Source organism: Cherax quadricarinatus, chromosome 72 (genome assembly GCF_038502225.1).
Source record: "Cherax quadricarinatus isolate ZL_2023a chromosome 72, ASM3850222v1, whole genome shotgun sequence".
Lineage (NCBI taxonomy): Eukaryota > Metazoa > Arthropoda > Malacostraca > Decapoda > Parastacidae > Cherax > Cherax quadricarinatus.
Window position 1 is genome coordinate 1,485,824 of NC_091363.1, and position 13,405 is coordinate 1,499,228.

The 13,405-nt window shown below is 37.7% G+C and overlaps 1 protein-coding gene across 3 annotated transcripts in view; it reads right to left on the reverse strand.

Annotated features, from left to right (window-relative positions):
- Nucleotides 1-511: 511 nt before the first annotated feature.
- Nucleotides 512-13,405, reverse strand: part of LOC128701410 (putative lipid scramblase CLPTM1) — a 28,065-nt gene continuing 15,171 nt past the window's right edge. The window contains exons 7-12 of one of the 3 annotated variants that reach the window (XM_070100267.1): nt 9,822-9,985; nt 8,712-8,887; nt 7,822-8,065; nt 7,397-7,593; nt 1,641-1,809; nt 1,060-1,200 (exon numbers count right to left, since the gene is read on the reverse strand). In XM_070100267.1, the coding sequence (XP_069956368.1) occupies nt 1,645-1,809; nt 7,397-7,593; nt 7,822-8,065; nt 8,712-8,887; nt 9,822-9,985 (946 nt within the window). In that variant the 3' untranslated portion in view covers nt 1,060-1,200; nt 1,641-1,644. Of the gene's footprint in view, nt 1,810-7,396; nt 7,594-7,821; nt 8,066-8,711; nt 8,888-9,821; nt 9,986-13,405 lie in introns of all 3 variants that reach the window. The other 2 variants (XM_070100266.1, XM_070100268.1) reach the window with 2 other exon arrangements.

Here is a 13,405-nt window from a genome sequence, read left to right on the forward strand (position 1 = left end):
CTATTTACAATTACCTATTTGAGTCTGTGAGGATGAGCTCATACCTCTTGATCCAATCTTAAACTCTCAACAAGAGTGATATGAAACAGCTTCATTATACCTACTTATGATCCCTTATATGGAGACAGCTTCCACTGTTTCACTCTACAAACCATTCCACTTCTGTAGAACTAATGTTTAAGTGTTTCCTGATATATCTGTGGCTCATATGGTGTGTAATTTTCACCTCATCTCTCTTGTTATTGTTGCTTCCCTTGTGCAGGCAATCCTTCTCTACCTATGAAGTACTTTGAATATATTGATCACATGACATTTCATCCTTCATCCTGAATCACGAAGTCATAATAGCACAACGATAACAAACCACTTATGGGTGGGGTTAAAACCCATGGCGAACGAGTCGTAAAACATCAAGTCAGTGCATAAACCACTGTACCAGCTGGCTACAATAAGATTCATCCAATAGGTATATTTATAAACACAGGGAGGTTAGCATGGGCCCCACTGTATGCCCCCCCTTCCCTTGATAATAGGCTGTTGGATATATATGGATACAGGACAAGCTAACACAGATGGAAGCAGTAATACCTATGAACCATAAGAATTAGGAAATACAAAGGTATGCAGAAATAGAATGACGTCAGTGACATAATTATTTCCACGGTAAAGTTGATATGGGCTAGCTCACATAAGAGATTCGAAAGTTAAGAGACCAGCTCTGGCACTAAAATGCAACTCTGGCAAACTCAACTAGGTAAAGTGTGGACAAACAACCACACACTCACGCATTACCCACATCCCCACAATAATCAGCACTGGGTATAAACAAAACATAAATATATTATGTTAAATACTAAATTAATCATAAAACATTACTATAAATTCCTTGTATTTAGAACTATAAATCAGAAAAACAGTATCAAATTTATTAAAAAATCAAATACTGTATGACTAAAAAAATCTACAGTCAACTATGGTTGCATCTTATGATGAATTCTTTTGTGGCATGTTAAGTGTACAGGAAAAAAATATACATTTTTACCATTATTGGCCTGTAATTTGAACTATATGCAATATTTCGTCTAACCTAAGAGACCCTTACCACATTATGAAGAGAAGATCATAACATATTTTTCCTCCAGGTAGTGATTACCAATGTCAAAACTAATCCCTTCCTTGGCTGGTAGTGGTCCCAGGGATCTGTCACCAGATAACAGACTTTTACACAATGTTTTACATCCTTAAGATAACAAGATGTTTATATATCAATGGATTTTTACTCAGCATTCAGCAAACTAAGATCTGCACACTTCAGTCCTATCAAACATACAATGCATAATAAGTAAAATAATTCTTGGAATAGGCAAAAATAAAGTACATTACTCCAATGCATGAAGGCCAAGCATCCCAAGAATTAAATTCCAGCTGTAAAAGAACTCTCAAATGTTTTGTTCAAGTGGCACAGCAGCATTGTTCACCAAGCCAAGTTCAAGAGGCATTGATAACCATTCAGATACAAGTCTTTTTGATACAATTTATCATAACCACTTCCCATCCCGTGGAAGATAATTCATATAAAACTTCCCCATATACACTATGGAAACTACATTTACAATACTATATACTTTTCATTCACATACAAGTTTAATCCTCCTTCTTCTCTTCTAAAGACTTCGGTGGGTCTAGTTTTGCTGCAGCAGCACCATTGCCCAGAGCAGCTCCTTGTTTCTTCTCTCTTGCCTCCTTCTCCATGTCCTGGGAGAACCCAAATTCATTCACTCTTGAAGGATCTACACGATAGATGTACCTCTGTAAAAAAATATATATGTATAAGGAAACAAATAAAGAATATAAATTATAAATATGCTCTTGCTAGTAGAGTACAACTTTTAGCACGTAAACACTCTGTCCTAGTTTAACATAGTTCCTTATACATTAACCCAACTTCGTTTAAATACAGTTTTTTAGCACCAAAAATTTAGACCATAGTGTGGCATACATCATCAACATGTAAAGTGAAAACAATATATCATGCACCATACATTTGCTATTAGGTATTTTTTCCAAAACAAAGAACAATACAATCACAAACATTACTACGAAACTTGCAAAACATAAAACATGAGAGCACAGTGTGAAAAATTAGAACATGCCAATTTAAAAATTTTATGCATTGTACAGCAATGTATGTAAGAACCTGTTGTAGTATACGAGACCTAGCCAATATACAGTGGACCCCCGGTTAACGAACTTTTTTCATTCCAGTAGTATGTTCAGGTGCCAGTACTGACCGAATTTTTTCCCATAAGGAATATTGTGAAGTAGATTAGTCCATTTCAGACCCCCAAACATACACGTACAAACGCACTTACATAAATACACTTACATAATTGGTCGCATTCGGAGGTGATCGTTAAGCGGGGGTCCACTGTATATATTTGTCATAATTTTTCTAATATTTATTTCAAGTCTGTAAGTATATTAATTATTATTTTTGTTTAACATACTGGCCCTCTCCCCACTGAGGTTGGGTTACCCAAAAACGAAGAAATACTTTCATCACACTCACTCCATCACTGTTCTTTCAGAGGTGTTGATAATACAGTTCAAAACTGCAAATATCCTCATCCCTCCTTCAGAGCACAGGCACTGTACTTCCCACCTCCAGGACTCACTCCTATCTACCATGCTTACACATGCTTGCTGGATATTTAAGCCCCATTACACACAAAATCCTCTTTTACCCCCTCTCCCCAACCTTTCCTAGGACGACTTCTACCCTGTCTTCCCATAGCTCAACTGCTAGCACACTCAGCTCACACAAAGATTTGGGGGCCGATCCCTGGTACGGGTGGAAACATTAGGACGTGTTTCCTTAAGGCACCTGCTGTCCATGTTCACATATCAATAAAATAGATACTTCTTTCTTTCTTTCAACACACCGGCCGTATCCCACCGAGGCGGGGTGGCCCAAAAGGAAAAACGAAAGTTTCTCCTTTTGCATTTAGTAATATATACAGGAGAAGAGGTTACTAGCCCCTTGCTCCCGGCATTTTAGTCGCCTCTTACAACACGCATGGCTTACGGAGGAAGAATTCTGTTCCACTTCCCCATGGAGGTAAGAGGAAATAAACAAGAAGAACTAGAAAGAAAATAGAAGAAAACCCAAAGGGGTGTGTATATATATGCTTGTACATGTATGTGTAGTGTGACCTAAGTGTAAGTAGAAGTAGCAAGACGTACCTGAAATCTTGCATGTGTATGAGACAGAAAAAAAAAGACACCAGCAATCCTACCATCGTGTAAAACAGTTACAGGCTTCAGTTTTACATTCACTTGGCAGGACGGTAGTACCTCCCTGGGCGGTTGCTGTCTACCAACCTACTACCTAGGTAAAATAGATACCTGGGTGTTAAAAAACTGGTTTAAGTCAAATCCTGGGGACAAAATTGACCTAATTTGCCTTAAAATGCTCTGCATTTTAAGACAAATGCTCTGCATTTTAAGGCTTTCTACACAGTAGTAAGTCATAGATGTAAGCCAGGCCTGTATACCTTGTACAAGTACTTGTAGAAATAAACATTGTTCTTTCTTTCAACACACTGGCCATATCCCCACCAAGGCAAGGTGGCCCAAAAAGAAAAACAAAAGTTTCTCTTTTTAAATTTAGTAATTTATACAGGAGAAGGGGTTACTAGCCCCTTGCTCCAGGCATATTAGTCACCTCTTATGACACGTATGACTTACAGAGGAAGAATTCTGTACCACTTCCCCATGGAGATAAGAGGAAATAAATAAGAACAAGAACTAGTAAGAAAATAGTAGAAAACCCAGAGGGGTGTGTATATATATGCTTGTGGGGGGTTGAAGAGGGTTGGAATAGTTTTAAAAATGCAGTATTAGAATGTGGGGCAGAAGTTTGTGGTTATAGGAGGGTGGGGGCAGGAGGAAAGAGGAGTGATTGGTGGAATGATGAAGTAAAGGGTGTGATAAAAGAGAAAAAGGTAGCTTACGAGAGGTTTTTACAAAGCAGAAGTGTTATAAGAAGAGCAGAGTATATGGAGAGTAAAAGAAAGGTGAAGACAGTGGTGAGAGAGTGCAAAAGGAGAGCAGATGAAAGAGTGGGAGAGGCACTGTCAAGAAATTTTAATGAAAATAAGAAAAAATTTTGGAGTGAGTTAAACAAGTTAAGAAAGCCTAGGGAAAGTATGGATTTGTCAGTTAAAAACAGAGTAGGGGAATTAGTAGATGGGGAGAGGGAGGTATTACGTAGATGGCGAGAATATTTTGAGGAACTTTTAAATGTTGTGGAAGAAAGGGAGGCGGTAATTTCATGCACTGGCCAGGGAGGTATACCATCTTTTAGGAGTGAAGAAGAGCAGAATGTAAGTGTGGTGGAGGTACGTGAGGCATTACGTAGAATGAAAGGGGGTAAAGCAGCTGGAACTGATGGGATCATGACAGAAATGTTAAAAGCAGGGGGGGATATAGTGTTGGAGTGGTTGGTACTTTTGTTTAATAAATGTATGAAAGAGGGGAAGGTACCTAGGGATTGGCGGAGAGCATGTATAGTCCCTTTATATAAAGGGAAAGGGGACAAAAGAGACTGTAAAAATTATAGAGGAATAAGTTTACCGAGTATACCAGGAAAAGTATACGGTAGGGTTATAATTGAAAGAATTAGAGGTAAGACAGAATGTAGGATTGCGGATGAGCAGGGAGGCTTCAGAGTGGGTAGGGGATGTGTAGATCAAGTGTTTACATTGAAGCATATATGTGAACAGTATTTAGATAAAAGTAGGGAAGTTTTTATTGCATTTATGGATTTAGAAAAGGCATATGATAGAGTGGATAGAGGAGCAATGTGGCAGATGTTGCAAGTATATGGAATAGGTGGTAAGTTACTAAATGCTGTAAAGAGCTTTTATGAGGAGAAGTGAGGCTCAGGTTAGGGTATGTAGAAGAGAGGGAGAATACTTCCCGGTAAAAGTAGGTCTTAGACAGGGATGTGTAATGTCACCATGGTTGTTTAATATATTTATAGATGGGGTTGTAAAAGAAGTAAATGCTAAGATGTTCGGGAGAGGGGTGGGATTAAATTATGGGGAATCAAATTCAAAATGGGAACTGACACAGTTACTTTTTGCTGATGATACTGTGCTTATGGGAGATTCTAAAGAAAAATTGCAAAGGTTAGTGGATGAGTTTGAGAATGTGTGTAAAGGTAGAAAGTTGAAAGTGAACATAGAAAAGAGTAAGGTGATGAGGGTATCAAATGATTTAGATAAAGAAAAATTGGATATCAAATTGGGGAGGAGGAGTATGGAAGAAGTGAATGTTTTCAGATACTTGGGAGTTGACGTGTCGGTGGATGGGTTTATGAAGGATGAGGTTAATCATAGAATTGATGAGGGAAAAAAGGTGAGTGGTGCGTTCAGGTATATGTGGAGTCAAAAAATGTTATCTATGGAGGCAAAGAAGGGAATGTATGAAAGTATAGTAGTACCAACACTCTTATATGGATGTGAAGCTTGGGTGGTAAATGCAGCAGCGAGGAGACGGTTGGAGGCAGTGGAGATGTCCTGTCTAAGGGCAATGTGTGGTGTAAATATTATGCAGGAAATTCGATGTGTGGAAATTAGGAGGTGTGGAGTTAATAAAAGTATTAGTCAGAGGGCAGAAGAGGGGTTGTTGAGGTGGTTTGGACATTTAGAGAATGGATCAAAGTAGAATGACATGGAAAGTATATAAATCTATAGGGGAAGGAAGGAGGGGTAGGGGTCGTCCTCGAAAGGGTTGGAAAGAGGGGGTAAAGGAGGTTTTGTGGGCAAGGGGCTTGGACTTCCAGCAAGTGTGCATGAGCGTGTTAGATAGGAGTGAATGGAGACGAATGATACTTGGGACCTGACGATCTGTTGGAGTGTGAGCAGGGTAATATTTAGTGAAGGGATTCAGGGAAACCGGTTATTTTCATATAGTCGGACTTGAGTCCTGGAAATGGGAAGTACAATGCCTGCACTTTAAAGGAGGGGTTTGGGATATTGGCAGTTTGGAGGGATATGTTGTGTATCTTTATACGTATATGCTTCTAAACTGTGTATTCTGAGCACCTCTGCAAAAGCAGTGATAATGTGTGAGTGTGGTGAAAGTGTTGAATGATGATGAAAGTATTTTCTTTTTGGAGATTTTCTTTCTTTTTTGGGTCACCCTGCCTCGGTGGGAGACGACCGACTTGTTGAAAAAAAAAAAAAAAAACATGCATGTGTAGTGTGACCTAAGTGTAAGCAGAAGTAGCAAGACATACCTGAAATCTTGCATGTTTATGAAACAGAAAAAAAGACACCAGCAATCCTATCATCGTGTAAAACTAATTACAGGCTTCTATTTTACACTCACTTGGCAGGGCAGTAGTACCTCCCTGGGTGGTTGCTGTCTACCAACCTACTACCTAGGATTATTATTCTTCTTCTTTCTTTCAACACACCGGTCGTATCCCACCGAGGCAGGGTGGCCCAAAAGGAAAAACAAAAGTTCTCCTTTCAAATCCAGCAATATATACAGGAGAAGGGGTTACTAGCCCCTTGCTCCCGGCATTTTAGTCGCCTCTTACAACACGCATGGCTTACGGAGGAAGAATTCTGTTCCACTTTCCCATGGAGATAAGATGAAATAAACAAGAACAAGAACTAGAAAGAAAATAGAAGAAAACCCAGAGGGGTGTGTATATATATGCTTGTACATGTATGTGTATATCTTTATACGTATATGCTTCTAAACTGTTGTATTCTGAGTACCTCTGCAAAAACAGTGATAATGTGTGAGTGTGGTGAAAGTGTTGAATGATGATGAAAGTATTTTCTTTTTGGGGATTTTCTTTCGTTTTTGGGTCACCCTGCCTCGGTGGGAGACGGCCGACTTGTTGAGAGAGAAAAAAAAAAAAAAAAAAAGTGTGTGTAGTGTGACCTAAGTGTAAGTAGAAGTAGCAAGACGTACCTGAAATCTTGCATGTTCATGAGACAGAAAAAAGGACACCAGCAATCCTACCATCATATAAAACAATTACAGGCTTTCGTTTTACACTCACTTGGCAGGACGGTAGTACCTCCCTGGGCGGTTGCTGTCTACCAACCTACTACCTAGGATTATTATTATTATTATTATTATTATTAAGTCACTATTTTGTTCCATCCTCTCTAAATATCCAAACCACCTCAACAACCCCTCTTCAGCCCTCTGGAAAATAATTTTAGAAATCTTGCACCTTCTAATTTCCAAGCTACAAATTCTCTGCATAGTATTCACAACGCACAGTGCCCACAGACATGACATTTCCACTTCCTCCAGCCTCCCCCTCGTCCTCCTCCTCCAAAGTGCAACATTTAAAACACTGTCATACCTGGTACAAGAAGATGAAGAAGATAACATCATCTCTTAAGCAGCCTAACCTATACATTGTTGGCATCTTGATAACAAAAGCAAATATATCATCAATGAATGTGTTGAGTGCTTTGTAGGTGAGCATCCGCCATGGAAGGTGAGCCACAGACTTGAGCTTGTAGTTGATGAACAACTGTGGCGTCATCATGATGAACCCTAGGAGGAATCACTAATAAGTTTTCAATTGAAATATTAACACAATTAGCTTTACATTTTGTGTTTATCATACACTAAGCAATGAAGTGAAATCAGCAGGCTGTATGGTGCATGCAGCAAAGTGCTACCAATTATCTATGACAAAATATTTCAAACAATTAAAAGGTAAATATTACAAAATTATATATTCAGGAATTTAACACAATTTGCATATGAGTAATTATGTACCAAAGGTAAGGAGGAAGCCATATAGCATGGAGAGTACAAATGAGTACCACCCCTTGTGCTCATGGTAGACAAGGGAGTATATGCAGTAGCCTCCCAGCAGGGGAAACAGTGCAATGGATAAATATCGGAAGGCTAGTTCATCATATTGCCTTGTGTTTGACTTGATGTATGTCCCTTTGTCCGTAAATTTGAGGGTAGGGATACCCATGATCCTCTTATCCCGGTTAAGAGAAACATCAGTGACCTGTTGATTAAAAAAATATTCATTAAATACTAATTCAAATATTTATGTTATACTGATATAAGAGAAAAGGGGACAAAATAATTAAGAGAGAATGATCAGTGTGGTAAAAAATATATAAAAAAGTTTGCTGAGTATATCAGCTAAAGGTACTGTATATATTAAATTACAATAGAACCCCGTATCCGTAGATTCTGTTTCCACAGTTTCAGTTATCCATAGTTTACCATGGCCCAAAAATAGCCCTTAATTTTGCTTAATAATGGCCCCAAAGTGCACAAGTAGTGATGGTGGCAGTTGTTCAAAGCCTAAGAGAAGCTGTGAAGTGCTTCTCATCATTGAAACACTGCTAATTTTTTACTTATTGTGCATAATTTATCAATTAAACCTTATTATAGGTATGTATGTAAATGAAAAACGACTTATATATAGGGTTCACTACTATCCACGGTTTCATGTACCCACGGTAGGTCTTGGAATGTATCCCCCACGGATACAAGGGTCCTACTGTATTCCTGAAAATTTTAGGGATAAGGCAGAAAACACGGATGAAAAAGAGTAAGGAACATTTAACAATGGTATGGAATGGGTAGCCCAAGTAAGTCAGCTCAAATAAAAACCAAAATAAAGTAAATCTGAGATTACTTACCTTAGTAATCTTCCAGAGCTCAATACCAAGACCAATAAAGCAGGACACCTTGATGACAAAATTGGTCTCATTGTCCAGCACATAGAGAAGCACTATCACTGATTGAAATACATTGAAGAAGACTGATCGCACTGACAGACCCTCAAGACTTTCACGGTTGTTCCAAAACTGAATATCTGGAATAAAAAATTAACTGAAACATGACAAGCCATGTGCTATACTATTTATTGCTTACCATAGTAAGAGTTGCAGCTTTATTATTATTTATTTACTATGACAGTAGTAAGGTAGTGTAGTGTGAGAGAAGACAATAAAGCAGATAAGTAGTTGTAATTGGGGAAGACAGATCATAATATTAATGTATTCATCTACTGCTCACAGGAATCATGCTCCAACTCCTGGGTCCTATCTTCTAACCCCTTAATTGACTAATAGGTCTCAACTTTGTCATATTTATTTGTACTTGTCTCACTATATGTCAAGCTCTAGATCCTGGGTCCCATCTCTCATTCAATAACTGGTATGATACATTCCCAACATTGTGGATTTTGTCATAGAGAATTTATATGTAAATTCACATAAGGAGTTGGCCTCTACTTCCTGCACCACGAGTGCACTCCACTCATTTTCCCTACACTAATTTTCACAACAAAAATGTAAATACAATGGTACCCCGAGTTTCGGCCATAATTCGTTCCAGAAGGCTGTTCGAGTGTCGTTACCAAACGAATCTGTTCCCATAAGGAATAATGTAAATTAGATTACTCCGTTTCAGACCCCCAAAAATACAGTTACAAAAGCACTTACATAACTGTTCAAGTTGGGAGCTGTACGAAACTCGGGGAACCATTGTACTGTAGTAAATAGACTGTCTTGGGAAACTCCAGACAGCACTGCACCCTATTTGCAAGGTGTCTGCGAGATTTCCACAAACGGGCAAGGTGCGACATTATTATACTTTTCTGAGTGTAATCCAAAAACCAAGGTGCACCAGTAGTTAAAACTTTTCCCTTAAAAATTTGCAAATTACGCTAAGCTTGGACATAATGAAGATGAACCTCGCTGCATCCAGTCTACCACCAAGCAGTATACAATTTTGAAATTCCTTACCATTCTTAAATGCAAGGAACTCAAAGACTGAATGGAGGAGAGAGATGATGATGGTGAGAGCGAGCAAATAGGGAGAGGTCTCAAGGAAAGCTTCTTTGATGGTGTCTTGATCCTCCTCGTCCTCCTCCCCACCCAGACCCTCCAACATTGCAGTCCCAGGCCATCTGCAACAATATGATTAGAGAGGAAATAAAATACCTGAAAACTTCTTTAGTAATTGAATTGAGGGAAGTAGGAGACCCCACATAAAAAATTAAATGCTAAATACTTTTTGGTACAAATTTTGCATGGGATGACCTAGGCATCCTAAAAATGTAATTCTGGCAAAAACCCAGAAAAATTACATCCTGCATCTGGCTGCAATTTAAATTTTACATTCATAGTAGAAATAACCTTTTAAGCCAATCCAGAGGCTGTATTAAAATATATATTACGCTCTGAAAAGTCATTCAAGTGATTTTATCTACACAGACTAATACAGTGGTACCCAGAGTTTCGTACAGCTCCCAACTTGAACAATTATGTAAGTGTATCATTGTAGTAATTGATTTTGTAAGTGTATTTTTGGGGGCCTGAAATGAACTAATCTAATTCACATTATTCCTTATGGGAACAAATTCATTCGATAACGGCACTCAAACAGCCTTCTGGAACAAATTGTGGCCGAAACTCGGGTACCACTGCATAAGTAAAGCACAATCAAGCATTGATTGAGGAAACAGTGATTTTTGAACCAGTGATTTGAATGAAAAATAAAACAAAATACAGTACACAACTTTGCTATGGAATTTTTATTATTACTATTACATTCATGAGAAAGCACTAAACCTGTAGGAGTCATACAGCGCCTGAGAGAAAGGAAGGTATTCAGGTTCGATCCAAAGAAGGGGAGTACAGGTCCAATTCCTCAGATCAAGGCCTCTCAATGGATCAAGGAACTTCCCCCGTGGGGTTGCTATGGCATAAAATAATTTGAACAAAATAATGAATAGCTTAATTTTAGTATTTATGTGTTGTTGCATGACAGTGTGTGAGAAGCAGCTGCAAGTGAAGTGTTGAGGTGCGTTGCACGGGAAGGTCTGGCTGCCAACACACACTAACAACAACATTATTATTACATTCATGGGGGAAGCACTAAAATGCAAATATCATGATACTGCTTTTGAATAGAAAGTAATCAGGTTTGATCTGAGGAACAGGAGGGTAGCTAAAATTCTTTGAATTAATAGTTCATCACCAGCACCATGGCCTGCAAATATGAACCAGGGAAATAATGATAAAGAGAAACATATGACCTTGCAATAAAAAGAAAGAATTCCTAAAATAAAAGAGAGTTAATCAGAATTAAGGTATTACTCTATATTCTCCCCAGTAAATATATTAGAAGAAATGACTCACAAATTAGAACAATACGTACAAAGATTATAACGATGATTAACAAAAGTACACTAACTCTTAAATATAAGAAAAATTCAAAATTTAAAAAAAATGAAAACATATTTGGTTATTTTAGAAATACGTATTTCCAGATCATAAATTTTAGTCAAAAACTGGTAAGTCTGAGGAGCGAAGATGTATAAAAAATTTATAAATGCTCAGTGTACTAACACCATGAGAATGCAGGTCATTAGAACAAGAGTTCTAGCATAATGGTACCGAGTCATGGCTACCATTTTTTCCACAGCAGCCATCTCATCTAAGCAGAGCTATTTAAACACTCTCACCACACTGTTTGCAGCATAATTTGTTGTTTGCCTTGCTATATTTTTGCCAGTCTATTTTCTTTGTTATAACTCAGTGTTATGCGAGACACGTACCTAACTGTCCCTGGCAGCTGCCTATGTGGGTCAGTCTGTAGCTTCATTACCAGTCATATTGTATGCACTATGACTGGTAATGGTTCAACATACCTTTGATTTTCAAGATTAGCAAAACTGTAGTGTTTTCTTGAGCAGTGTAAACCATGGTATACTTATAAAAGACTGTAAGTGCAGGGCAAAACTACATTCGATTCCACTAACAATGCCACTGAAGGGCATCCCACTTGTAGACAGGAAAGTAGCAATGGAAATTACACTGCTGATGAGGACTCTATTGGGAATAAAAATAGTGTCACTTCCACTGCTGTTTTCATGTCTAAATATGGGATACCCTTCTACACATACATTAAAGCCCAATCCCATTCTTTCTACGTGACAAGAGGAACCTTATCAAGAGGAGTATGAGCAGCCAAGGAAAATAAGCAACAGAAGAGTAAAGAGAGAAAAACTTTATTGCCAAGAAATGAACAATCCTGATAGCCATGCAAGTGTCCAATATTGCTGGATTCATAAACACAAAAATTAAGAATACTTGCCCCAGTTAATCAGCCAGTTCAGTCAATGTAACTGTAATGACAACAGCACAAGCAAAAGCTGCTTAATAATGGGGATACTACATACTTGCAATGGGATCCATGTTGCATCCATACAACAAAACTACATTAATATAGTAATGGTTTAACAAAAACAAGTTCACATGACTGAAAACTGCTGATCATACTTTACATAAAAAAGCTCAAGCTAAAATATATCTACCCAGAAAAATATGAAGCAAAGATCGTGAGAAAAAAGATTCATGATTAAGGACAAATTAAGATAGTGACATTTAAGATAGCAGACAAGTGCAGATACTGTAACATTTAAAATCATATCAATGAGAAATGAGTTATCTAAAGTTCAGATCTATCCAAATAAAGAACAAAAATGCACAATACCATGACCGGAACAATACACAAATAACCCGCACATAGGAGAAAGAAGCTGCATGACCCTTGTCGGTTTAGCGCTTTATTATTTGATTATAATAATAATAGTAGAAAGAAGATTGTGACAAGTTGGACTGAAACAGTCACACTAACACACGAAGGTGAAGGAGCCAGTATACTGGATTCCTCACCTTTATGTGTTACTGTGACTTGTCGGTGATCCAAGTCAGACCGAAATATCGTCATAAGCTTCTTTCTCCTATGTGCGGGTTATTTGTGTATCTATCCAAATAATTTTAAAGAATTAATGATATTCTGTATTTAACCCTTAAATGGTCCAAACGTATATATACGTTTTTTCAACATTTGAAAGCATGTAAAAAAATATAGATCTTCTTTCTTGTTTTACATTTAAAAATGTGTAAAAAAAACTTTTATCTACATTTTTTTTTGTGTTATATTTGAAAATATGTAAAAAAAACGTAGATCTACTTTTGGAGCACTACGGATTTGAATGTCGATCTGTTTGGACCGTTTAAGAGTTAATCATTCTATATGCTAAGTCAAAAGTAATCATAGGTAGCCAACATGCAAAATTCTTTCATTACCTGTTCCTGACACTCTTTGAAACACTATACAAAAGTCTACATCTTACAGAATTAAAGAATTTGGAGAATGAAAGTCTCAAACAGTTGATCACAGGAAGCCCAGAAATGGAGATTGCTTGCTTAGGAGACATTGTTACATATGGAGTGAAACTTTTAACTCTTCCAGCTCAGGTGTAAACCTTGAAGAATAAATGTCTCAGTACTATAGCTGGAACAATTCACAACTAACT